Raw genomic sequence first — 27,496 nt, forward strand, 5'->3', positions numbered from 1 at the left:
TGATGGGCGGCTTTGATTGGGCGAGCCACGCTGACCAATCGCAGGCTCGATTCGTTTTCGGGCTCGTCCGTAACAGCTGGCGTAGGTGCTCGCAGGTCATGGATGTGGACCTTAGTGAGCTCGTCGTTCGCGCTCCGGACCCAGTAGGCGTTGGTTCCAGTCAGAGCTTCGATGGTGTGTGGTCCCGTCGATTTAGGGTGTAGGTTCCCGGATTTCTGGTCGCGGCTCCTCTCAATAACCCGCGCCCTTACTTGGTACTGGGTGATCGCGGGTCCGTAAGTGTTGGTTTCGATGTACCAGCCTGGCGGTCTTCACCTGTGGGTGGAGGTTCTCGTTCGCCACTTTCCCGGTCGGGTCAGATCGTAGCTCAAAAGGGCTTTGCTTGGGATGACGCGTTCCTTCTGGTTTGGAGGTTGAAGGTGACGAGAGACGAGAGCACCCTGTTTACCTCTTGGTTCCTTCGTTCAACTGGGTTTTCTTGGGAGTGCCAGATAGGTGTGGTACAGTGCTTACAGCCCCATTTGTGTAACGTCGCGTCCAAGGTGATGGTGGTGAATTGCGTGCCGTTCTCGGAAATGATTGACTTCGGGAACCCAAATCGTGCGAAGACATGTTGGTGACATCCGAGGTCGACGTCGACGTCACCATGCTGAACAAATCTGTTATGGCAAAGATCTGGCGGTACCCGGTGGGTGTGGTGGCGTACGGTCCCATTAATTCCAACGATCCGGACCCCAAAGGAGGTGGGTCGTGTCCTGAAATGGGCCCCTCTTTACGGTGGTGCAGATCGTCGATGGTTTGAGTCACCGTGGCCGGAATCGTTGTTGGCTCTGAGGTCGATCTGGTGATAGCGGTGGTCATGGTGGCAGAGGTAGTGGTACTGGAGGCACTGATATCTGAAGATGCATTGGCGATGGTGTATTTCATGCTCCTCGTGTTGACCATGACTGAGTCGCTCATTGGCGGATTCCAATGCGTCTTGCACTCGACTGTGTTCTACGTTGGGCGCCAATTGTTACCGGGTGGAGGTTGGTGGGAGACACAGTCAACAAGCGTCCAACAAAGTCCACGGGAAGGAGTCGGTGTGGCAGCGCTGCTGAGCGGCAGTGGCTGGAGTGCGCTGGGGAACGGCGCGGTTGACTCGGCGTGGCGGCTAGATGGTGCGTAAGGGCGGAGGGTGCTGGAGTGCCTCGGACTGGCAGTGGAAGAAGGAGAACCGTAGCCACCAGTCTCAGTGGTCGCTTTAAGGGTGACTTTCCCAGCTCGACTGACCCCCCTGGCTGTTTCGACGCTGCTTGTATTCCGCGGCTGCGCGATAGCAGGCTCGCTTCGTTTTCGGGTTCGTCCGTAACAAGGGTAAGCTTCATATCGGAGCCATCGCACTGTCTTTGTCGGATGAGAACCCGGTCTGGTATTTATCCCATCCGTTGGCAGGGCTTAGATTAAGGGCCGGATGACCAGTCAATTCCAGGCTCAGTCGCAACGAAATTTGAATCTTTTAGGCTTCTAAAACTGAGACCAGATTAGGAGGATCATCAGGGTCCTCGAGAGGCGCTGGATGGTCCACTGTCATCTGCAGAACATTTGGTTTGTAGGAGATCCCACGTGCAAGCTTTTTGACGTTTCAGCTGTGATGTCACCGTGACACCTGAATCAGAGACAGAGAACTGTTATCTGGAACCGAAGAGGGTGAGGTCTAATTTCTTCTCTTATCTTTCCTTGTCCAGCTCCTTCTTATGTCGCTCCATTCTTCTAAAGTTGAGGGGCGAAGAGGAAGTGTAATAGGCGTCGAAAACGAAGGACGAAGAAAGAATGAAGTAAACGTGAAGAATTTGCGAAAGTAATACATGTTATAAAAAGGAAGACAAGCGCAAAGTAATCCTGACATATGCGTGTGGGTGGAAGTATAGAGGAGTGGAAATCGCTAGAGAAGAAGAGAAATTGAGCTGTCTGAAAATTCGTCTTGTTTTTGTATTGTTCTGCCTCTCACTTCTTTATCCTTTTTCCATATCAATTCTAACTTCGTCCTTCTTATCCTCATCACCCTCAATCTTTCCTTCCTTTTTCCATATCAATTCTAACTTCGTCCTTCTCATCCTCATCACCCTCAACCTTTCCTTCCTTTTTCCTTATCACAATCTTCGTCGTCTTCTTTCTCTTCTTCCTCTGAAGAATTAAATGCGCGGCTCGTTACCTCATTATATCGTACTAGACCAATCGAAAATAACTAAATAATCATTCAGCTAATGCCTTTTCGGAATGCACCAAATAGTCCAAACGTGAAAAGTAAAGGACACGTGAAGAAAACATGAAGAACGTGTGATGGGAGCGCAAAGAAAAGAGCAATAGATAAAGGCTGAAGGAGGCACGCACAAATGGTACGTTGACAGGACCAGACAGGTAACGTGAAATGGGACTGAAGCAATCCCGTAGAGAGTACCTAAGGGAGGCAGAATACTTTGAAAAAGTATTTGAATACTAAATACTTTTACGTCCAGCACAAGCGAATATTAGATACAGATATATTGAAAGGTATTCAAATACTTTAGAATGTATTCGAATACTTTCAAAAGTATTCTAATGTAATCAAAGGTATTCGAATACTATAAAAAGTATTCGAATACTTTGAAAAGTATTCGAATACAGTAAAAAGTATTCAAATACTTGTCACTCAAATACATTAAAAATTTAAAATAGTATACTAGATAAAAGGCTTAATACTACTTAATATCTCAAGTTATACTTTGTATGGGGTTAGCTTTTTTTATATTTCTATTGTTATATCACTTATATACACATTTAAGGGGAGTAAAAGCGTATTATTATTATTATATTATTATATAGGAGGTACCTACCAGGACCTTTCTGATACCAGTTATATCCTTAAGAATACGTGTACCAGTTTTTAAAGCGTCGTGCACATCATACGTGAGCCTTTCTGAAATTAATCCTAGCGATTTTGGAACAGATCCATTTTTGACCATCCGTTAGTCCGTGTGCATGATAGTTTGTTTAGAAACGTGCGATCGCTTTGAAAATTGAAATTTTTTTCTAGTCTATTTTTTTCTAGTCTATAACTTTTGATTAAGACGTCTAATCGAAAAAGTACGAATTGCTTTGGATTCTACGCCACATAATTAATAAGAAAACGTGTTTTCCCGAGAAATTTTGGTGTAATCAATTTTTGGTAAAAAAGCAGGTTATACACTGCCTTCTGTTGGGGCCGGAAAAAAAATTGTCTCAGATCGACCCGGAAAAAAATGTTATATAATGGGGCCTGTAGAATCCATAATTTGAAACAGTTCTAAGATTGGGTTACTAGTTCGAAAGTTACAGCCCTTTGAATTTTCTTTGGAAATTCTTTCTAGTCTATAACTTGATTGAGAAGTCTAATCGAAAAAGTACGAATTGTTTTGAATTCTACGCCTTAAAATTAATAAGAAAAAGTGTTTTCCCGAGAAATTTTGGTGTAGTCGATTTTTGGTAAAAAAAGAAGGTTATACAATGCCTTTTTTTGAGGCTGGAAAAAAATTGTCTCAGATCAACCCGGAAAAAAACATTTTCTTATCGAATGGGGCCTTTAGAATCCATAATTTCAAACAGTTCCAAGATTACTACTAGTTCAAAAGTTACAGCCCTTTGAATTTTCTTTCGAATTCTTTTTCTAGTCTATAACTTTTGATTGAGAAGTCTAATCCAAAAAGTACGAATTGTTTTGGATTCTACGCCCCAAAATTAATAAGAAAAAGTGTTTTCCTGAGAAATTTTGGTGTAGTCAATTTTTGGTAAAAAAGGAAGGTTATACACTGCCTTTTTTTGAGGCCCGAAAAAAAAATGTCTCAGATCGAGCCGGAAAAAAAATGTTCTTATAGAATGGTGCCTGTAGAACCCATAATTTCAAACATTTCCAAGATTGGGGTGCTAGTTCAAAAGTTACAGCCCTTTGAATTTTCTTTCGAATTTTTTTTCTAGTCTATAATAGTCGGGTCTAGTTTTGTGAAAATCGCAATGCAAGAAGCATTTCATGTAACAATTGAGTTAACACCGGTTCCCCCCTATTTCGACCCCGCCGAATCCGAATATGCCATTTGCCAACTCGAAATTTCAACCGGAAGTGAGATATTCAAGATGGCGTCCAAAATAGCGCCAAATTTAAGTGTTTTTTTTGCTTTTGGTCATATGTGTGCGATCCAAGTGTCTATCCCTAGGTTTTTTGGGGCGTAGAACACGATTAAATACTTAAAAATAAATTTGGTTAAGAAAATCACCATTAAAAAGTCATATTTTAACAAAATTTCACCAATATTAACCAAAAAAATCATTTTTTTATCGAAATGTGTAGAAAATTATGTGCTGTGTCTGAGGGGATTTAGAGCATGTTTAAATGCTCAAAATTATTTTAAACAAGTGTTAAAGGACTTTTATTTTCTGAATTCAATTGACATTAATACTCGTCATTCATCGTCATCGTCACCTGCCCCATTCAAGCACTTTACTCTGCACTTACACAGTTTTGTGCAAGGGACCCAGGGCTCCTTTCTACACCCACACTGCTTTGTGTTACACAGTCCTTTGCAGCCACAAACACTAAACTCCGGGCATGACTTTGGGATAGATGGCAGAGTCATGAGAATAGGCACATATCGCCCGCCTTCCACCTTCCACCCACAATTTTTAGGGTCAGGTAGTTCGGGGAAGGCCACGTGGGAGTTTTTCCACACAAAAACCTAAATAAAATAAATTAATATGAAAATACCTGCGACAGTTAATGTACAAACGCCACTTAAAATATTAATTTTACCTGATAGTGGCACCGAAGGATATGCAAGCGCAGTGCGTCACTGGTAGGCGGCAAGAATTCCAGCACCTTTACAGCTCCAAAAAGAGAAACGCGCGCTGCATTTGACATTGTAATGTCTGGCCCAACCTAAAATAAAAGTGACATAATTGTAAAAAAATAAATATTTTAACAGCAAATAATTTGTGGTGAATAAGGGGACGCAACAAACCTTGTACAAAGCTTGCACCACGAATTGCTCGATATTGTCGAGTACATCGCTGGCCAGGTCAGAGGTAGCTCCAAGTCCACTAAGGAGTGCTGAATTTTCTTCTGTGTAATGTTTCCATGCGCCAGTTTTAGTTACTGATGCCAACTTTGATGTGGTATCACACCCAGTAACTGCATGGAAAGCCAGTAAATGTTTCATCTGGTTGGGTTTAAGCTTTTGACAAACTTCGTGAATAGGAATGTACTTTCTCTCACGGTAAGTCCCGCACATTATCCAACATTTCTTGCAAATCATTTGTTCAAAGTGGTAGATAAATAATAGTAATACATCGGTGTCCCTTACAGAAACAACAACAGACTCACAGTCGCTGTGGACGGCGTGGAGCACCATCCTTGTGTCAGCCTCTTCGTGGTTTGCAACGAAGTGCGTGAGGTCTCTTGCTTCGTTTGTTGACTGGACATGTGTAGCTTCTACAAAACCACCAGCCACAAGCACTTCTAAGCCGCCAAAGTCATGCTTCATAGCTTCTTCACTCAAGAAGCGCGTGAGGTCGGCCTTATTTTCTGACATGGCAAGGAAGCTTGTCCAATCTTTGGGCAGGGGAACTCCACCGTTCTTGATAACTCTCCGTACAGGGACAAAACCTTTCGACCTGTGTTTTCTTGTGCCGGCTTTGACAGAAAGATCACGATACCTATCAAACACGACGTGAACTTGGTGATTTTCTTAACCAAATTTATTTTTAAGTATTTAATCGTGTTCTACGCCCCAAAAAACCTAGGGATAGACACTTGGATCGCACACATATGACCAAAAGCAAAAAAACACTTAAATTTGGCGCTATTTTGGACGCCATCTTGAATATCTCACTTCCGGTTGAAATTTCGAGTTGGCAAATGGCATATTCGGATTCAACGGGGTCTAAATAGGGGAGAACCGGTGTTAACTCAATTGTTACATGAAATGCTTCTTGCATTGAAACGGAGAGCTTTTCTGAGATTTTAGCCCCGACTATAACTTTTGATTGAGAAGTCTAATCGAAAAGTACGAACTGTTTTGGATTCTACGCAATAAAATTAATATGAAAAAGTGTTTTCCCGAGAAATTTTGGTGTACTCGATTTTTGGGATAAAAGGAAGGTTATACACTACCTTCTTTTGAGGCCCTCAAAAAAAATTGTCTCAGATCGACCCGGAAAAAAATTTTTCTTATAGAATGTGGCCTGTAGAATCCATATTTTCAAACAGTACCAAGATTGGGCTACTAGTTCAAAAGTTACAGCCCTTTGAATTTTCTTTCGAAATTTTTTTCGTCTATAACTTTTGATTGAGAAGTCTAATCGAAAAAGTACGAATTGTTTTGGATTCTACGCCTCAAAATTAATAAAAAAAAGTGTTTTCCCGAGAAATTTTGGTGTGGTCGGTTTTTGGTAAAAAAGGAAGGTTATACACCGCCTTCTTTTGAGGCCCTAAAAAAAATTGTCTCAGATCGACCCTGAAAAAAAATTTTCTTATAGAATGGGGCCTGTAGAATCCATAATTTCAAACAGTTCCCAGATTGGGCTACTAGTTCAAAAGTTACAGCCCTTTGAATTTTCTTTCGAAATTGGTTTCTAGTCTATAACTTTTGATTGAGAAGTCTAATCCAATGAGTACGATTTGTTTTGGATTCTACGCCCCAAAATTAATAAGGAAAAGTGTTTTCTCCCTCTCCTTCATAATGTCGCGTAATTTCAACATATACTGTAGACATGCAGACATTAATTTTTCTCCTCTATCTGAAATTTTGAAATTTGTTTAAATTTGTTTTCTTTTATGTATTTGTTTTCTTTTATGTAATGTCATGGTTTAATTTAGTTACTTAATTACATTGTAATAGGTTTACTCTTATTTTTATTGTATCTTGCATATTATCTTTTTGTCTATAGTGCCGCTTGCGCAAACGTAACAAACTTTAATTTTGTTCTGTTATTGGATACTTTGTATCTGTAGAACAATAAACATTATTATTATTATTATTATTATTCTCGAGAAATTTTGGTGCAGTCGATTTTTGGGATAAAAGGAAGGTAACACTGCCTTTTTTTGAGGCCCTCAAAAAAATTGTCTCAGATCGACCCGGAAAAAAATTTTTCTTATAGAATGGGGCCTGTAGAATCCATATTTTCAAACAGTTCCAAGATTGGGCTACTAGTTCAAAGGTTACAGCCCTTTGAATTTTCTTTCGAAATTCTTTCTAGTCTATAACTTGACTGAGAAGTCTAATCGAAAAAGTACGAATTGTTTTGGATTCTACGGCCTAAAATTAATAAGAAAAAGTGTTTTCCCGAGAAATTTTGGTGTAGTCGATTATGCGAAGTATTCCAATACTAAATATTTGTGAAAGTATTTGAGTTACAAATACAAATACTGCTTCCATAAAAGTATTTAATTACAAAGTATTTGAATACTTTAAAGGATTTGAATACTAAAAAGTATTTACAAAATCGAATACTGCCCAGCTCTGGCAATGGATACAATTATATTGCCACAGTTGTGTCCGGTGATATAACCTTGGCTTCCAGAGGTTAATTTCAATCCATCCCGTCTGTTTGCTCAATATGGGGGATCTCCCAACTACCATCGTATGGTCTCTATGGAGTCGCTGTTGGAGTTCATCCCTCAGATTTTGAGAAGTTACTAAAACAGTGCTTTAAGATCTCACTCAAAATCCCTCAAACTCTTCATGTTTCTAAATTTGTTGGCTTCCTTAGTGTTCTTGAATTTATTGGAATTTCCGAGGTTCGTAAGGGAACCGAATTTTAGAAACTTCCTCAAGTTTCTAAAATTCCTGTTGAGGTTCTTAAAACCACTTACAGCCTCTAGTAAACTCTGCAGTTTTGGGAAGAATGCAGTTGCCGAACATTGTTTGTGCGAAAACGGTGCACCAAAGAGGAGTGAATTCAGGAAATCTTGATAGAAGTCATTTCTCAAAGTATTTCTTTATTCATTCTATTGGTAAAATAAATAACTAGTTCTTAGCAATCAGCCTATCTACAATGTATATACAAATCTACCACAAAGCCTAAGCGTATAAATAATCTTCGCAGATGCCTAAATTACTTAGTGAGATTAGGACCAATCGGGTGAGCAGTCGGAATTCGCCGCAGTTAGTATGGACCGGATCCACCGCTTGGCCCGCTGCTCGGGTAACCATCCGAGCCTCCGCTTGGGTAACCCCCCTGCCTCCCGCTAGGACCGCCGCTCGGGTAACCGCCGCCGCTACTCGCATCGCCTGAAACACACGAGGTTAGTGCGTACGCGCCTTTTGCGCGCGTCCAAGAGACGTGAACGGAACCAAAGCGTCTACCTTCGTAACTAATCTTTGGTTTATATCCTTCAGTATCTGCTTGGTACTGCACAATCTGTTTTCTACCGTCAGGAAGAAGTACATCGTACTCGCCTGTTGCTACGTCGCCGTCGCGTTGCTCTTGGTGGCTGAACTGCGTGCCAAACTGTTCGTCGTTCACCTGGTATTCGAATTCGTACTTTGCCGGCTCCTGCGAGGGAAGATTTCATTAATGGTCAGAAACGAGGGCTAGAGAAAATGTACCGATGACTCCTCAGCATTGCTTCCGTAACCGTTTCCGGCGCCGTGTCCGCTTTGTGGCGGTAGGTACCCTTGGCCTTGGTTTGAGGGATATCCTTGTCCTTGTGCTCCGCCGCCGAAACCGGTATCTTGTCCTGGTGCTCCGTATGACGAACTCGGCCGTCCGTTACCTTGACCTGGTGCTCCGAACGCTGAGCCATGGCGTCCATTGGAACTGTGCCCGTTGCCGTTACCCCGACCTGGCGCACCATAGGTGGAGCTGGGGCGGCCTCCAGATCCGTGACCATTGCCGTTTCCTTGACCCGGAGCTCCGTAAGTTGAGCTGGGTCTTCCACCTCCAAACCCATTGCCTGAGGCACCGCTGGGGCGACCGCCTGAACCGTGTCCATTACCACTTCCTTGTCCAGGAGCTCCATAAGTTGAGCTGGGACCGTGTCCGTTACCATTACCTTGTCCAGGAGCTCCGTAAGTTGAGCTGGGGCCGTGTCCGTTACCATTACCTTGTCCAGGAGCTCCGTAAGTTGAGCTGGGGCCGTGTCCGTTACCATTACCTTGTCCAGGAGCTCCGTAAGTTGAGCTGGGGCCGTGTCCGTTACCATTCCCTTGTCCAGGAGCTCCGTAATTTGAACTGGGGCGACCACCTGAACCATGCCCGTTGCCATTTCCTTGCCCAGGTGCTCCGTACGTCGAGCTAGGGCGACCACCTGTGCCGTGTCCATTACCGCCGCCTTGTCCCGGTCGTCCACCACCAAATCCATTACCACTCGAAGGTGCACCATACGATGACCCGGGTCTTCCCTGGCCCGGTGGCAGGTAACTGGATCCCGGCCTTTGGTCGCTATCAACCCCGTGACCGTTACCAGAACCAATCGGCGAGCCAGGCTCGAACCCGGGGGGACCGTAGGTGGCCCCCGGCGTTTGACCTGATTCTTAGTTTAAATTTCGTTCCTGCAACACAAAGATACTTACCCCGTGCCGGTGGGTAGGGTTCGACTGGTGGTTCCGCTAAAATGGCCCCCAAAATACACAAAACCACCAACGAAATCTGCGGGAAAAAAGGCACTGATGCGCTGGTTTCCACGAGAGAACTCACCTTATGCGGCATGTTTACTGATCGAAGCAAAGCACTGAGATGAATCGAATGATGATCTTCCAAAAGCGTACCCCTTTATATACTTCTTTAATCGTGATTCAAGTTACACGCTACTGCCACATACGGTGCAACTTTTCTGCATTTGTCGCGCGCATCCTTTCTTCATTTTCTACAAGTACGATCGAGTATTGTCCCAGTAAAATAAATCGCTCACCTTTCACACGTACGGAGATGCTTTATTTATTTCGTTAGCTCATTTAAAGCGCGCGTTTTTTTCCTCTTCCTCTTCGACGTACGCTCAAGGGTTGATGTAATAATTCGAATCGACAACGACATGGGTAAGGAATTTCGATCGTGCAACGCTACTTCGTTAGATAATCTGCATTGGGAAATTGGCAAAATGGATTCTTCAGTCTTCCGATTGAATTAATGTGCGGGTAATGGGAGCAAGGACGATTTTTTTTTCAAATCTCTTAGAGCGAATTTAATTCTGCACATGACAGAGCAGTTCGTAATGTTGCTCATGTCGTATGTCAAGAAATTAGTGTGTCCGAAAAGTATGAGAGCATCAGCCAAAGAACCCCCCCAACTTAAAAACCCTAATTGGGACACCCTATATTTTATTCGATTTTTTGATTCTACGTTAAATGTTAAGACGAATGATCTATGGAGGATAGATCTATACTTTTTAGTGCATTTCCAACTAAATTGCAGCTACTTTCTCTGTTCATCCGCCTGTCTGTACTCCCTCGCATTAAATTAATTGTAACACAAGAAATTTGAGACCTACCTAACGTGTCGATTATCTGGTTGTCAAGTTTCTTCCAATCCTAATCCTTTTTGTCAAGAATTTACAAATACAGTTGACACAGTGGGGAATTTGTATGAAGATGTTAATAAACTCTCCCTCCTCCCCATCTGCCAATCTGGTTGTTTCTCGACTATCCTGTGGAAGCTACCGATGTTTTACTACAAAAAGTAGTAACAGCTAACCCCATCCTTTCTTTAGGTACCATACATAATTTGATTGATTTGCAAGTGATTTAATTACGCCCTTCCCTGATGTCTTAAAAATACGGGACCGGTGTCAAAATACAAGTTTTTTTAGAGTACACCTAACGAATGTAATCTCGACTGAATCGGATTGTAATTGATGCAATTAATTATACTCGTATCCAAATAGTCGGAATGAAATCTCCAAATTCGGCAGTCCACGAATGCCCTTCTGTTCCTTGGAATTTTAGGTGGAATCTTTTATCACATGGACATTTCTGTAAACTGCACGACCTTTTCGGTTTTGTAATGCTGGATTTTCGTATAGGTAAGGTACCATTAGAAAACTATAATCAATTAATGGGTAATTCACAAGCTTAAAAGGTAATGAGATTGATTCTCTCCCTTCTGCCCTGGTAAGACAGCTTTCGGTGGTTGTAAAAAACAATTTAAATATTCCTACGGGAACGGTTGCAAACTGCGGATTAACTGCAGATTTATTTACGGTAGCGGCGGCTGAAGCACAACTCTCGAAATTAAATCAGTTACCTTCAACACCTAAATACTTTTGGAGCGACATTGTTCGTACAGAGTGATCACTAAACCTGGGTCTTTCGTTACACTGCATTCGATGTCCTTATTGAATGAGCATCCACGGTCGTGTAGCGCAATAAATTGAAAGCTGGACTGCGTTACTCAGGGTCCACGGTTCAAATTCGGGTTCGGGAATGAATGGACTCGAATCCAGGTCGGGGCATGGATATTTGAAAATGTATAGTGGGTTGGGTTGGTAGAGCAGCCTTGGCTGTAACCCCGCCCACTCGAAAATAAAGGCAAAAATAAAATAAAATAAAACTGGCAACTGCCTTAACACGATCCCTTGCACTCATCTGTGCAGAATCGCGCGTAATTGACCAGTTAGCTTGCCACATTTATCAATAGGGGTTGCATTCACATGTTACTTTTAAGATCCACCATAAACATCGTTCTTACAGTACTCAATAAGAACAAATAATTCAATTTACGTTTTTTTTATCGACAACGAATCGTCCGTATAAATCGATGAGGTATAGAGCAAACACGGAGTGACAAAAACAATGCAAGTAACATAGATAAGGGGTACTGCGTCACGTGATTAGTTGGCATTCTTGTGCAATAATGGAAAATCCAAAATTCTGCGTAGGTTTCCACAAAGGATGTCGATGTAGATGGCAATAATTAGGTAGATAATAAAGAAGAAATTAATAGCTAGAAGTAAAGACCTAAACATCATTATTCAAGGTTAAAGTTAACACGCAATTCTAGGTACAAACTGTAAACGGCTTTAGAACTTAAAATATATCCGCAAAAAAACGTCAGTGAAGCGTCTAAAGCAAATCACAAGAGAAGAACTTTACCAAAATGTCATACAGTCCCTTTTAAATAGGCACGTCGAAGAAAAGATATGTATCTACTTTACAAGTAATGATCGAATCTGTTTTTTTTTTATAGGGAATAGTTGTAGTAGTAGCAAATTACAGAAAAGGTACACTCGGATGGCCTCTAGGGGAAAAATAAAGAACTATTGTAATACCAACTCTACGACAGAAGTAACTTGCATCTAAACTAAACGGGGTTTGCAGAGGAAATACATAGATGGCGTAAGAACGGAATATAAATTTGTCATTTTAAGTTGTTAAGAAAGGAACGTTACAAACTGTAGGATAATGTTAATATTAATGCGTCTGCAGACGGTAGAATACTAACAGGAATTAGAAGGTCCGTGCTACGTGATTCTTCAAAGGCATTCGAAAGACAAATGAACCTTGCAAAATGAAATGACCTTGTAAATATCAATAACAAAAAATTTTCAAACTAGTTAACCTTGCAAAAATCAAATGACCGTGCAAATACCTATAACCTTGTAATTTAATCATGTTGCGAGATATTGGCGAGTATCGATCACGTGGTTAACGATGAAAAGTTCTAGATACTGCTCATAATTAAACATTTCAAAAATACAGAATAAGGACTTTTTCCGCAGTTCGATCGGAAAATGCATTTTGGTATACACAATTAAAAAAATTGCAAGCATTGTCAGGTTTTGACCTCTGGGAAAGGAAGTTACTGCCGAAATTAAACTAACGGTAAACTCTCCCTGCTGCGGTAGGGGGAACGGAAAATGGTCGCAGATCGAATGAGAAAAAGTTATTAATGGTCCATCGAAAAAAAGCGCTGCTAATATGTCCGATTTTGTAGAATCCAAAATGGCGGAAGAAGGCTTAAAGAAAGTAAACCATAAAAAAAACGACTCTCGCCTCTAAAATGTAATGTAAGCTAAACCATAGAAACCAGAGAAACCACAGAAATCACAGCAACCATAGAAACCATAGAAACCATAGAAACCATAGCAACCATAGAAACCATACAAAAGATAGAAACTATAGAAACCAAAGCAACCACAGCAACCATAGAAACCATAGAAACCATAGAAACCATAGAAACCATAGAAACCATAGAAACCATAGAAACCATACAGAAACCACAGAAACCACAGAAACCACAGAAACCACAGAAACCACAGAAACCACAGAAACCACAGAAACCACAGAAACCAGAGAAACCACAGAAACCACAGAAACCACAGAAACCACAGAAACCACAGAAACCCCAGAAACCACAGAAACCACAGAAACCACACAAACCACACAAACCACAGAAACCACAGAAACCACACAAACCACACAAACCACAGAAACCACAGAAACCACACAAACCACAGAAACCACACAAACCACACAAACCACAGAAACCATAGAAACCACAAAAACCACAGCAATCATAGAAACCAGAGAAACCACAGCAACCACACAAACCATAGAAAGCACAGAAACCACAACAACCATTCAAACCATAGAAACCAGAGAAATCACAGAAACCACAGAAACCATAGTAACCAGAGAAACCACTGAAACCACAGCAACCATACAAACAGAAACCACAAAAACCATAGAAACAATAGAAACTATAGAAACCACATAAACCATAGAAAGATAGAAACCATAGAAAATTGTGGGCTAGTCAGCTAAATTTGTCAACAAAAACTTCCAATTCTATAGGCTTGAGAAAATGTGCATCCGAATCACACCACAATTCATCTTAGACCAACAGACTCCTTTGTAACACACAGAAAGAAGAGAAATTATAACAATGAGTTACGTAATATTTTATAATACAAAAGAATGCATTATCGCCATTAACACCAATTTGTCCGCGTAAGAAGACATATTTTATTGCTAATGGTGTTAACACCGTTTGCCGTATATAATTTATAAACGTTAATCACGATCTTCTTCGTGCGCTTCTCTGAATGACTTGTTTATCTTAAATCTTATCATTGCAGATTTCGTCCGATTGAACTGTTTTTTTAAACAGAAGGCGCCGTTTTATTGCAATGTTCGATTGAAACTCTCGGAGGCGGTCACGATTCCATTTAAATTTCTGCAATTTTGTCGAAATAATTGCTAAGCGAGAAAGGGAATTTTATGATATAAATCAAAACAGGAAGCGTTACCGTTCAAACGTTTCTGCACGATTCAGTACATGTTAAATATATTGCTACACATACGTGTTTGTCCTTCTTACTATTGTTATTGCGAATTCTGCCAAAATCGACATTTGCACACTAGCTCAGTTGGGAAATCTATTTTGTTTCCTGACGTCGAATAAGTTACTTGAGTCGCATAAATAATTATCGCAATTAACGTCATTACATGGTGTGATGAAAATTGAAATGGGGTTGTGTGGAATAAAGTCGTTAAATTAAACACAAAACCCAAAACCTTCCCCATACTAATTTAATTAAAAAACCTATTCGAAAAAAACAGGCAGTGAGAGGCATAGATCGACGGTGGTTGATTTTTGGCGGAGGGTCCTAGTCAGAGGACAGAGGCAGGTTGTGTATCCTAAATAATACACGTGCGCGGGGCGCAAGCCTATCTCAAATAGGTATGAGTTCCATCGGATGTCATTTCCATAGACGCATTCATCCCCAATCGCCAATCAGAGTGTTCAGAGGTCCAGGAGAGCTCAGCGCTCACCGTGTGTATATGACCCTTGAGCGCGAAAAACGACTAGTCACACTGAAGGCTGCCATGTCACCTCTTATGACTGTAAGTGCAAATTACAGAGGGCCGTTTCTAATTAAAATCGAAACTAATCCCTTCAGACCAGCATTAATGACGGTTTTAGTATATGAGTACCAGCGTGTCAAACGTTAGAAATTGCTATTGCAATACTCACGTGCCGCGCTATTCACTATTCCTTTAATTTTTTGTGTTTTTGTCTATTACGGATAAGGCAGAAGGGAGTCTTTCTGAGCTCAAGCAGCCGTAATGACCAGAGTTCTTATTTTCAACCAACGACTGCTTGATATACCGTTACCAGAACAAGGAGCTCTTCTTGGTCCCTCTTCCGGTAAGTATTCTCACTTCTCTATTGAAATTGACTAATGGCTATGTGCCGCCTATCCGGTTTACTATATTTCCTTTCTTTTCGATTTGGTTTGCAATATGCCATCTCTCTCTCTCTCTCTTTTCCTCTACAGTTTCCTATTCACGCGGATCGCTTAACTTATATTATATGCAACTCATGCTTTTATTCTGAACTATTCAATACGTCACCAGTTCTTGCAATAATAATAGTAACAAATTAACTTAATTCCCATCAGTTTTGCGAATTCAATAGATTCGATTGTTTGTATAGCTTTAAGGACGCCAATGTATCCCCCTATCCACGTGCACCAAGCCGGGGGCGGGAGCAGGGGAGAAGGCAAAGGTGTCATGTCAAGAGTGGGGGGGCGTGCATAACCAGTATTAGATGATGTACAGGTTGGTTGGTAGGTTTCTTACCTCAAACTTCTTTCGCTGTATGATTTTTGGGTCAATGGCTTCCAGATACGGCATTGGCCGAATAATTACATAAGAAAAGTTAGTACCGCTAGTCTGTCGCGTTATAAAGACAAACTGAGCGAGTCGTACGTGACCAAAATGGTCGATTGAAGTCTGCTAGTGTTGAGGTCGTTTAAGTCGCTGCGTTTTTGATAACAAAAGCTTCTGGCTAACCGTTGCAAGGCATGGGTTAATTAAGTAAAGAACAAAGAGATTAGCGGCCATTTTGGGACGTTTTCTTGAAAAGAAGGGGGGGGGGTGCGACCATGGAAAGGGACGCACTCAACTTCGACTCACCAAGGCGCAAAGTTGGTGGCACGACAAGAAAAAAATAATTCGGCGTGCACATGCACCCAGAGCCTACCCCGCGTTGTGCGCTTAAAAAGTAACATAAAATCAACCGACCGCCAAGATACAACAGGGTAGTAGTATTTTGATCGTGTTTTCTGTGTGTTTTTATCAAGTATGACGTAATTTAGCCGCAGAACTCACTTTTTTGTTCACAGTTAATTGAGTTCCTGCCCCACGTACTAAATTTTCCGTTAATTGAGTTCTCCACGTTAACAACCAGTAACAAATACGCTCGCAAAATCGAGCCGAATGCGCAGGGAATTTCGATGTCCGCAAAACTGAAAAATTCCATATTTTTTGTGTCTGTGTTGAATCTATTACCGTGCCTTTACGGGCAAAAAATTAAATTATCTTTTTAAATAGTAGAAATGGTACCTTCATGTTTAAATTTGTTCATATTATAATCATTTAAATCTACCCAGAGGTGTTATGCTAATTTTTAGGCAGTGAGTACCTTGTAGTTGAGTCCATAAATGCTGATTTTAAGAAAATTGTGGGTAGAGGGGTATTGGTATTGGGGGTGGCCACCTAGTTCGGTTATTTAGGAATTGATAACGGGATCGGGAGTTTAAAAAGTTTAACAACTGAAACAATAAATTAGTTTTTTTTCGATTAAGTACAGAGTGAATTTGGGATTTCTTTTCATTGAGGACTTTATTTCTCGTGAACACGCATCTTCCGTAATAAGTACTTAATTTCGTAAATCTCACCTTAACCTTAAACTCAATATGCCAAAACTGCAACAGAAGATCAATAAATTGTTCTTCAAAAATAGAACAGCGGCAAATATGGGCGAACTTATTTACGTCTATTTCCAGTAATTGGAAGAAATGCTCATCCGATACAGATTAATTGAAACAAGCCGATATTGCCTATTACGGCTTAGAAGACGAGTGTCGACAATTCATTCTCTTTCGCGGATGTAGAGGATGATCCGAGGCTGCAGCGTGTGAGTTACGTAACCGCGACGTACGGTGGTAAAACTAGGTCTAAAACTTCGTGAAATATGGATCTTCTACGTTCATCGGGAACGCTCTCACTTAAATAAAGCAGAACGGGTCTCATCATCATCTCGACGTCCTCGCATTAAAATTTAATGACTTTATTCCTAGCGAAGATTTGCATTCGCTTATGGAGGAAATTATGAGTTTCGCCCTTTTTGGCGAGGATTTATCGGAGATAATTTTCAATTATTGATGTACTGTTCGCGTAATTTCCTCGTCGATTTCAATCTGTCTTGTACGCGGAAGCTGAGTGCCGCGTACCAATCTTAGATTTACAGATATGGAGTGCTTTCGCAACGAGCTCGAGGGCAAAGAATTTATTGTGCGTGGGAGTTTACATTCCGGATTTGTTTTAGATGAAATACCTACAATTTATTTGCTTTCTGCCCTTGCGAAACGACCTATGTCGCACAATACAACTTGCCTTTGGAAAATAGTATCCCAGCCATGGATGGAGGTATCTACAGGTTCTCAAATGCCCGAATTCTTTCCCTTCAAGTTCTTCTAAAATTCTTCTCTAATTCACCCAAAGGCTTTTCTCAATTTCCTAAGTCGATCTTCGCAGGTTTCCCTAAAATTCCTCTTAAGCTTCCCATAAGTTTCTACCAGATCCTTACCAAGTTCTCCTAACACTCCCTTTTTCTTCCTCTCAAACTTCTTCTTACGAGCCTCGCAAAATTGAGCTCAAGTTACCCTCAAGTGTCACATCGCCCTCGGACTTCTCTGACCAAGAATGGCGCGGATCTATCGCTAATTTACGAAATTTGTACATATAAAAGGCGTTAAACGTTATTTTTATCAAGAGATCGTATTAAGTTAAAAGACGCACGTGGTAAAGGTGAGAAGTGGAATTGATTTGCGGAAAGACGTAACTCTCAGTTTCTGCCTCCCCTCTACTTGATTTTGCGTCTTCGAAAGTGAACACCTGTGTTTTCTTATCCGCAAAATCTGCTTATCTTGAAACGAATTAGCTTACGCAGCGATAATAAATTTGTTATAGTACAACCGGATTTAAATGAGACAACTCTAACAAAGCATCATTTCCAAATGTCCTAATCCTTCCAAATGTAGATATAAAATACTGCGCGATTATTTAAACAAAATTACACATCGTGAAATAAATAATTATAAATAAAATCAATAATGACTGCAAATTCATATGATATGATCAGGATGGTATTCAATCTCAAATTAGTAACCAAATTTGACGTTACAAATAATTGAAATTAGGCACATACAGGGTGACCCTTCATCATGACGTAGTTTAAACAAGAAACTATAACGAGTTCATTTAACATTATGCAATATCAACAGCTCAAATTTGCATAGAGATGACCATCTTTAATAACATTCAAATCAAAATTTTACTCAATAATTTTTTAAAGTTTTAATTTTACCTAAATAAAGGAAATGCATTCCTTTGTAGCAAAAAAAAAACATTTTTCAATGAAAGGTTTTTACTTTCGGACTACATACTGCTGGATTTCGTATGTCATACCCGAATCAACTGTCTTTAAACTAAATTGCGACCTACAGTTCCGTGGCCCACTAACGAATGCCTGCACAACTACTCCAGAATAACGCCTACCAATTTTTAATTAATTAACGCCTTCTTCAAGATGGCGTCTAGTGATTACGTGACCATTTTTTCTTAGAAACAATGAAGAATCACCCCCCCCCCCCCTGAAGTGCACAAAAAACTGTTCCTTTGCTTCCTAGATATTAAATTTTTTTTGCTCAGTTGCAATTTTACAGTGTGGACAGCTGTCCTTGCAACTAAAACCCTACTTACTCTTATTATCTACGACTTTCTGGAGCCGACGACTTCTGAGTACAGCACTATAGAATTTAAATACGCAGAAAAAAAAATAATTGCTAACCTTTGATTGAAGCTCAGAATTTTTAATAACAAATCTTCAAAGTCATCCACAAATCTTTAAGGGTTTTGAGAGTCTTTAAAGATCAATAGATGATTTCAGAACCTTTAATAGAATGCATTAGAGCCTTTAAAACCATTTATTAGTTTTTAAAGGCTTAGCTTTGAACCGACTCTTTAATGATTCTTACAAATTCTTATATTCTTCTAGGCGTATATCTCCAAAATTATTATTAGCCTTTTGCGAACATGAATTACTTTTTCAAAATTGTAAGGCCTTTCTGAACTTTTAGGACCTTTAGTCCGTTGCAAACTGCTTTTGCAAGAGAAGTTTCTAATGGTGTGTAACTAGCTTCAAGAGTCCTTACATAGGTACATTTGCGTTCTTCCTTTTTTATCGTAAGTACCGCCATGGCGCCATGTTGCATTTCGCTATTTAGGGTGTACCTTCTTTACTTTCGGCTGTAATTGCCATCGACAATTGCTGCTTCATCTACAATTAGCCCTTTTCCTCTTATTAAATACCGTACCTGGTACAGAAGCAGAATACGAGTAGAGCGAGGCCCTTCAGGCATTAATCAACTAATTGTATTGACCGAGCCCTGCGGCTTTGGAGGTGTTTCTCTTTAATTGATTTCAGGTTTGGATGCGTGAACTGAGCTCAATTCATGGCGTCAAGGTCTAACTTTATTCAAGGTAAAGGTTGTTTTACTTGTACTTGGCCATATACGTGCGAATTTTTGCCTGGAATATCAATTTATATCTATTTTTTTGATGATATTATGCCTACTTTTTTAACTGAGGTTCAGTGAAAGAACAAAAATATTTTGTACTGCGCTTCAAGATTGTCTTTAATTGCTGTTTTGTTTGTTTAATCTATTTTATGTATCTGTTACATCTTGCGCGACAGGAAAAGACAATAAAGACCTTTATTATTATTATTATTATTATTATTAGATATTATTATTATTATTATGGTCGGTGTTTCTTGTCAGAACTCAGGTCTAGCCTGGTTAACTAATCGCACGGATTAAAATTAAGTAACGATTAGTGTTTTAATTTCTAAGTTTTAATTTTTGAGCGTATCACCCGAGTACGCCGCTCGATTAGAAAATCCTAGTTCCATTTTCACATTTTTTGTCAGGGTGACCTCTTGGTGGCACTCGAGGTTTCCGTACCATTCCGCCGACTGCCGCCGCTGGTATCAACAATTTTAAAAAGTTTGTTGGCAATATTCGTATTTTAAATGTGTGGTCAGCGGCGTGCATACTTTTGCATCATGGTCAACTACTAGATTTCATTTTACATACCTATATTTCACTTTAATTATGTAATGGAAAATAGTGATATGAAAAGATATGACACCCTATAGCGATATATATAACAGTCTTAAAATTAGTTAATTTATAACAGTAATAATTATTTATCACTTACAATTTATAACATAACTCAAGCGCGTCGATGTTGGAACTAAACTCGAAACACAATTCGAATTGCTTATACAGCAAACAACATTCTTTCTAGAATGTTCTCAAGTGTTCAAGAGCGCTTCAGAATGTTCTCGAACAAACACGTCAAATTTCTCGGAAAGTTTACGGCACATTTGCTATCGTTGTTTATCACCGGCGACTAATATTTCATGGCGACTCACTTCTTTCCCCTCCAACTCCAATTATCTATGAAAGTACATGTCGTCTTGACGAATAACTTCGAAGGGTAGCGATGATATCATTGTCATGGCATGTGGTTCGGTAAACATGTAATTAATCCAAAACTAATGCTAGAACCCTGAAAAGAATTACATTTGTTCCCTTCGAACACCAAATTTAACCCACCTCCAATTAATAAGGGGGTTATTTAAAAATCAATGACAATAATACGGCAAAGGTTTAAAACTAGGTTTAAAGTCCAAATAAACCGAATATTCTACAAAAACCGCATAAAGTGACAGGTGGCTATGCAAATGGCGGCTAGTTACGTATTCAACAAATCCAACTTTATATCCTCCAAAATGAGAGAAACTCGATCCAACATAACTCGAGAATTACACAAAATCCAGTTAATAGTCACAAAACAACTACGCTTAATGTGAGGCCAACCAAAAGTGTTTTTAAGGAAAAAGGAAACAAAATGATAATAATTCACCACGAATCAAATAAGACATAATTAAAAATTACAGTGACCCTCAGACAAATTATACATGAGAAAATCAAAATGTTACATCTAATTGTGAAGACGATCACAACCATACGGTAATGAGATTATTGTCGAAAAAATATTGGTGACTGGAATAATATCGTCGCCGGATGATTGCTACAATTGCCAGGCAGACCCCCATGCTAGGAGGCTTTGTAAAATTAATGGCCCTTGACAATTTTCCTCTCCGGCATTGGAAGGTATACACGATTAGATTCTGCAAACATTTTTTATGGTTTTAAGTAGATTCTTAATAGAATTGGCGATTTGTAATTTTAAGGGGCTCTGGTTTCCGTGTGCATCGTGACTAGTGTTGGCTTAGGGAAGTTACTGGTGACAGTCTGTCTGGCGTTAGCGGGCGATAATACAATTTTAAAGGGGTTCACGTGCTCAGAATAGCCCATACGAGTCCATTGCAAGCATCAAACTTGCAACACTAACCAGCCGTGGGATTCGAGCGTTTTTGATTGGGGCTGAACGAATCCGTCTCGTTTATGGTTAAAGATGGCCGCGTTAACTAATTATCGTCATTTTGAGGCTAAAAAATAATGGTAGGGTTTAGTTCAGAAAGTACAGAATTAGAGCATTCGGTTTGAGACCGTTAAAGAGCTCACGTCGAGATTCCGTCATGTAACACGGAAAATTTACCGTTTTATTTTTTTGTACGCCAGTATTTCGCAAAGGCACGGTCCAACCGAACCTAAGCAAAGAAGGCATTTCGTTGAGCAAGTTTCTGAAAGCCTTAAAATCGTTTCCAGAGAATACTACATATAATATGGTGCTGTACTTTTTTTTTTATTTGTATAAAAATAATGATTGGTGCCCTTTAAGAAAATATTTATTTAACCGTATTAATTTAAAAATATTTCTTAATGTTATCGATCTATATGAACGGGCTGATTGGATTCACCTCGTGTAGTAGATACCGTTTATAAAAACTCTTCGACACTAACCTATTAAAGAGTCATAAAGCACAGAGTTAAGTAAACAGGCCATTAAGGCATAAAAAACACTTGTTAGAGGCTATAATGGACACTAAAGGGTTGTAGTGACCATTGCAAACTAACGGAGAGGAAGATACAATGACTCACAAATACTCCTAAACTCAAAGACTCCTACTGTGCGATCAAAAATGAGTTGCTGTCGAGTCACCTTGGAACTTTTGTTTACATGGAAAATCGTATTTAACTTGAACTTCCAAAGGCGACTCGACAGCAACTCATTTTTGATCGCCCGTTAAATGCTCTTATATGTTTTTAAATACTGGTAAGGTATTGTCTTTCTTTCTTTTTCTATGTATTTTTTGAGTGGAGTCGGTTGCAACGTGTCCCCCCCCCCTCCACCACAATTGTAATTCACCTAACTCCCACCCCGCTCTACTTTTACTCAGCGTTCGTAGTGCTACCTCTTTATGCATGACAAATTGTCCTTGTAAAAGTAGATACACCGAAATTACCAATCTACCTAAATAGTGCGACCTCATTTATACACTTACTTTGTCTTTATTTGGCACACACGACCAGATTTAAGCAAATATCGTTATCTCACTTGGCGTCAGTCAGACCATATCAGTATTCAAACTACTGTGGATACACTAAAACGTTATATTTTTTGTGTAGTGATCTTTTCAGATTGGCCTACAAGGAAAATAATGAAAAGAAATATGGTTCGTGTTTTCTTTGGTTGTATCGTGCTCCAGTGAGCGAATACTGGCAGTGACACCGTCCCATGAAAACCAAGCTGCATTCCAACCGCTATGGAAGGAGCTGTTATCGAAAGGACACCACATACCTATTTATAAATCTTGAAAGTCTACAAAACTATCCAGAAGTCTATAGAAGTTATATTGGGATTTTAAATTTAAGAATTCCGGAGTCACAAACAGTTTTAAAGAGTTTTCTGTGGACTTGAGTTTCCATATGTTGTTCAGAAGCTTCTCCGAGTATTTTGTAAGCTTTAGGAGCATTGATAAACTTCTAAGACTTCTAAGAGCCGAGGTTTTTAATAATCCTTGTGAACCTTTAAACCTTTAAGGATCTTTGGAATTCTTCAAGACTAGTAGATTTTTAAGTGGAGGACCAATAGCAAAGAATCCTACAGAATTAGATCCCACGCACCTGCTATTTCCCCTTGTGCTCCTGGCCCTTTCCTCCCGAGCAGTCTGGACCTTTCTGAAGTCAATTTAAATTACCTATCTCCCTACACTTTTCAATTATTGAAGGCGATCATTATGAGTCAGCGTCCACGTTTTGGGGTCTAGGGCACCGCATGGAAGGTATTGTTTCGACGAGGTCGAACTAATCTGTTTAAACAAAGCGAAGGTCGTCGCAATTAACAATGCAATTTTGGGTGAACCAAATACGAAAATTAATGGGAATTCACGTGCAAACGACGATCCAAGTTTCCACGCGACGCGTTCCAAATTTCGATTGAGAGAGACGATTAAGTGGTAGAGTATAAGTGCTAATTAGGTAGGTAATCTAGGGCGACGTCCTTAGCATTGACTATCGATCAATTATGCAGATATTGTTATCGGAATGGAAACAATGGCGACCTTAAAATGAAACTTCAATATCAATGGGCAGTTGGTGGAGTGGGGCTAATTTTAAAAAAACGTATATAAGCTAATTACGCCCAATTACGATATTGTACTGATTTTTGAACGCGTCAAAATGGAAATTGCTCTCTTACTGGTTATATCCACGTTTGTAGCCGGATTTTGGGCGATGAATAATTGTAAGTGTGGGTCACCTCATTTCTTTACTAATCAGCCTTTAGTCGCAGACGTACCGTGTGGTAGACGCAAGTTGGGCCGCGCCGCGAAGGTGGTCGGGGGTGAGAATGCCACAGAGGGCGAGTTCCCTTGGCTCGTCTCGCTGACGCGAAGAGGTGGGCATTTCTGTGGAGGATCACTGATAACCAAGACCCATGTGCTGACCGCCGGGCATTGTTTGTGCAGGTAAGTCCCTTGGCAGAAGTTCTGGAAGCCCACCATGGAATTCCTTAGTTCTTCTTGCATCTTCGAAGGAGTTCTGATAGTTAAAATTGGAGGTCTTAAACTCTTTTAAATTTAGATCTTGAGAAGATCCTCTAGAGATCTTCAGGACCCTAGCGATTTTCCAGGTGTTCTAGGCTTTTTCCAGATCCGTTCTGGATCTTCTAGGTGTCCGGTATCTCTAGGTAGGTAGTCTTTTTTCTGTGTCCCGTACCGTTTAGGACCGTACTGATTTTTCTAGATCATTTTAAACCTCTAAATCCTTTAGACCAGCTAGTGCTTCTTCAGATCCAGATGTATTAGGTGCTCTAGTTTTTCAAAATCAAACCTGTACTGTATAATCTTTGTTATTATTCTCAAAAGGAGTCGTCTCTTACCAGATCCTACTCAGACCGCGGCCTTATGGTTTATTGTACACCCCCTAGTATTACTCTTTTCCCTTAGGATATCAAAACTATTGAAGAATCCCTGAGAACCCAATCCTTGTGCCTTGACGGTTATATACCTCACGGGGTGGCACTGGGGGGTCAGGTGCGGATCGGCAAATGCGAGGTATGAGGATCCGTACACTAGCTCGTTCCTGCTCCTTCCCACAGACAGCCCTAGGACAACCCATTTTCGTTTACTCGCTCTTGCCTACTTACTTGTCATCTTCACCCGTTTTCGGGTTCCCTATGGCTTTGGAGATGACCCTGGTGATGCTCATAGACCTCCTCCAGCGTAGCCCAGCAAGTCTGGTCCATCCGTTCACCTAACTGGTGCCCTTTCCAGTGAACTACTAACTCTACTCCAGTGGTAACGCCGGGTTTGGGATAACCACGCGCTTAAGTATCTGTTCCGGTTTTTTTATGGGACGGCTCGAGGATCCGAAACCAAGCCCCTTCCGGAAGTGACCCTATCACTGTACGCGCTCATCCACTCTAATGTAGCCTTGCCGAACCAGGTGATATCCAAAGCCCCTCCGGATCAGTGCTGACGCCCAATGAAGAGGGGTACAACCATTCCCTCCTGGACCTGATCGATTTCCTTGAGGGTCCAGGTCTCAGTACGCCCTGCCAAGCACAACTTCCTGGTTTTGATGGATAAACGTCATCCGGAAGCTTGTAACAGCCGCATCGATAAAAATCTTGGCTTTTTAGTCTTTTAACCCTCCGGCGTAGCGATCTTACACGTCTCCACTGAGATGAGCTTTTTGGTTGGTGTATAACAGGGATTACATTTCAGGGGGGGCCACTCCAATCTAAAAATCATGAAACTCCCACTATTCAAATTTTTTATTACTGATTATTGGACTTGCAATGGAAAAGTCCTTTTAAACGTTTCTATACAAAATGTTTGGCTCGCGTTTGTTAAGAATGTTTCTAGTTGTTTAAACTTCGAGATTCTACTCATCAAATTTTTTTAAGAACGCGGTCCGTATTGAATACAAATACAAAAATACAATTTACCTTACTCATATGGCATCTAAATCTACCCTTTGAGCAGTTCAACCTTAGAAAACTGGATCCCCCTCGATGTAGGGTTCGTAGAATGGAACCAAAAATAGCCAACGTTAACCTCTGAGTCATAGAGGGAGGTGGGTCCATTGCTGTGAAATCCAAAGGAATGTCGATATGGCGTAATCCAATGACCGAGTTAATTTGAAACGTATTAATTGCACCCAAAAGTGCGCTTGCGAACTTTACTCTTATTCAAACTACTCGCGTAAAATCTCTCGAGAACCAAACGAACGCGACGATATATAGTCGCAAAATACCTTTTAATTTCTTCCTCCCATGAGCATCCCTACTTTTTCCAATTTGGAAAAACCACTCACAACTGGCGCTAATTAGGAAAATCGTTAATTATTATTGAATTGAATTCGTTTAGACCAACGAATTACGCGCACCAACAGCCGTTTGCAAATTGAGCCCCCCTCTCCATGGTCTCATTCCGCATCATCTTGACTTAGCGATATTGAGTACGTAAAACCTATTAATATTGTATTATCGCTAGCTAACGCCCGACCGACTGTCGCTAGTTCTTCTCTACGCCATTAATTGGTCATGATGCATACGGAAACCAAGGACTCATAAAATTATTGATTGCCAATTTTATAAAAACCCAAAAAACTCTAAAGGACCCCCCGTTGCAGGGACTGGCTTGACATTGCCCTTCCCACCTGTTTGCTTGTTGAGCAGCTTTTTTTTCTTAAAGTTCAATATAGAAGGTTTTCTCGGTCCCGGAGCACGCAGTCGTTCAGCCGAGTTCATCTTCGAGCCCTCCCTGTAAACTTTAGATCATTTACTTCTAGACCTAGATACGCTATATCTAGTAGATCATTGAGTTCTTCTAGATGGTCTAACGGGGTTGAAATTTTCCAAATTCATAGATCCTTCGCGTGCCCGGTTTGTGTTTGCAATTCTGGCACACTCGCACCACCATACGTTCTTTAATAGCAGCATACTCTGTTCAACTAAATGAGGAGGCCAAAATAAACAATTAATCCAAAACTCCATTTGCAGCGGATCGTCTCCCATACCGACAAACCAAATTAGAGTGACTGTAGCCCAGCACGACTTGGTCCTTCCATCGCCTTACAAGTACGAACGGTCGGTACATTCGGCAATCCTACACCCAGAATACATCTGCAATAAGGTAAAGAATGACTTAGCCATCTTGGAACTGGAAAAGGAGCTGGAATGGTCAGACCGTGTTCTTCCCGCTTGTTTACCCGAAACAACTGGCGGTAAGCAACTGGACGACGTTTTGGCGACCGTCGCAGGCTGGGGATGGACGAATGAGAACAACCAGTTGGGTGGTAGAGCGGACACGCTGCAAAAGGCGACGGTGAACATACTCAAAATGGAAACGTGTCGTGCGTGGTACAAGTCACAGGGCAAAAAGACCAAAATCCATGACACGCAAATATGCGCCGGCTACGAACAGGGAGGAATTGACTCCTGTTGGGTGAGTGATTTGAAAATATTACGCGGTTATCAAGTTTTTTGTAGGCCGATAGCGGGGGTCCACTAATGGTGACTACTAACTCCGGGGAGCAAATGGTCGTCGGTGTAGTATCTACCGGTATTGGATGCGCAAGACCTCTTTTACCAGGATTATACACGCGCGTCTCCGACTTTATCCCATGGATCGAGTCGGTGGTTAAGAAATGATTATCCATCTCTGGAGGTGAAGATCTGTGATATGATGGTGTAGGTACCTACCTCAACATTTGTTCTAGTCATATTTATTATTAATTTATTTATGGTTAGAGATAGGGGATTGAGTAAAGATTTGACGAAATGCAAGTGTAAGTTTCACCTTATCTGGTTTGCACAAACAGAATACAATAAGCATCGACACGATCAGGTAGCTAACCATACATAAAAATGAGCTCTTGACCATGATGTTCATGATCCTTAATCTTAAAATTAAACTTTTACTCGAAATACTACGCATAATACCTCCGCAGCTCACTACT

At 40.6% G+C, this 27,496-nt stretch overlaps 4 protein-coding genes across 5 annotated transcripts; 2 read left to right on the forward strand and 2 right to left on the reverse strand.

Moving 5' to 3' along the window:
* Positions 1–4,454: 4,454 nt before the first annotated feature.
* LOC116180067 lies at positions 4,455–5,579 on the reverse strand. Its single transcript, XM_031499897.1, has 3 exons — positions 5,010–5,579; positions 4,802–4,927; positions 4,455–4,727 (listed from the first exon to the last, which is right to left on the reverse strand). Exons 1-3 carry the CDS (start codon positions 5,577–5,579, stop codon positions 4,455–4,457), a joined length of 969 nt encoding a protein of 322 aa, XP_031355757.1.
* Positions 5,580–8,157: 2,578 nt separating this feature from the next.
* On the reverse strand, positions 8,158–9,702 carry LOC116180068 (pro-resilin-like). Its single transcript, XM_031499898.1, has 5 exons — positions 9,691–9,702; positions 9,567–9,642; positions 8,601–9,520; positions 8,358–8,547; positions 8,158–8,282 (listed from the first exon to the last, which is right to left on the reverse strand). Exons 1-5 carry the CDS (start codon positions 9,700–9,702, stop codon positions 8,158–8,160), a joined length of 1,323 nt encoding a protein of 440 aa, XP_031355758.1.
* Positions 9,703–10,024: 322 nt separating this feature from the next.
* On the forward strand, positions 10,025–13,480 carry LOC116180069 (neurofilament medium polypeptide-like). The gene is made up of 2 exons (XM_031499899.1): positions 10,025–10,028; positions 13,011–13,480. The coding sequence occupies exons 1-2, from the start codon at positions 10,025–10,027 to the stop codon at positions 13,478–13,480; spliced, it is 474 nt and encodes a 157-aa protein (XP_031355759.1).
* Positions 13,481–23,392: 9,912 nt separating this feature from the next.
* On the forward strand, positions 23,393–27,188 carry LOC116180416 (serine proteinase stubble-like). Of its 2 annotated transcripts, none has more exons than XM_031500388.1 (5): positions 23,393–23,509; positions 23,562–23,774; positions 23,817–23,997; positions 26,538–26,982; positions 27,027–27,188. In XM_031500388.1, exons 2-5 carry the CDS (start codon positions 23,711–23,713, stop codon positions 27,186–27,188), a joined length of 852 nt encoding a protein of 283 aa, XP_031356248.1. In that variant the 5' UTR covers positions 23,393–23,509; positions 23,562–23,710. The 2 variants fall into 2 exon arrangements, with proteins under 2 accessions (XP_031356248.1, XP_031356249.1); XM_031500389.1 differs by having other exon boundaries at positions 23,823–23,997.
* The last annotated feature ends 308 nt before the right edge of the window (positions 27,189–27,496 follow it).

This window comes from Photinus pyralis, unplaced genomic scaffold, assembly GCF_008802855.1.
Source record: "Photinus pyralis isolate 1611_PpyrPB1 unplaced genomic scaffold, Ppyr1.3 Ppyr1.4_LG9, whole genome shotgun sequence".
NCBI lineage: Eukaryota > Metazoa > Arthropoda > Insecta > Coleoptera > Lampyridae > Photinus > Photinus pyralis.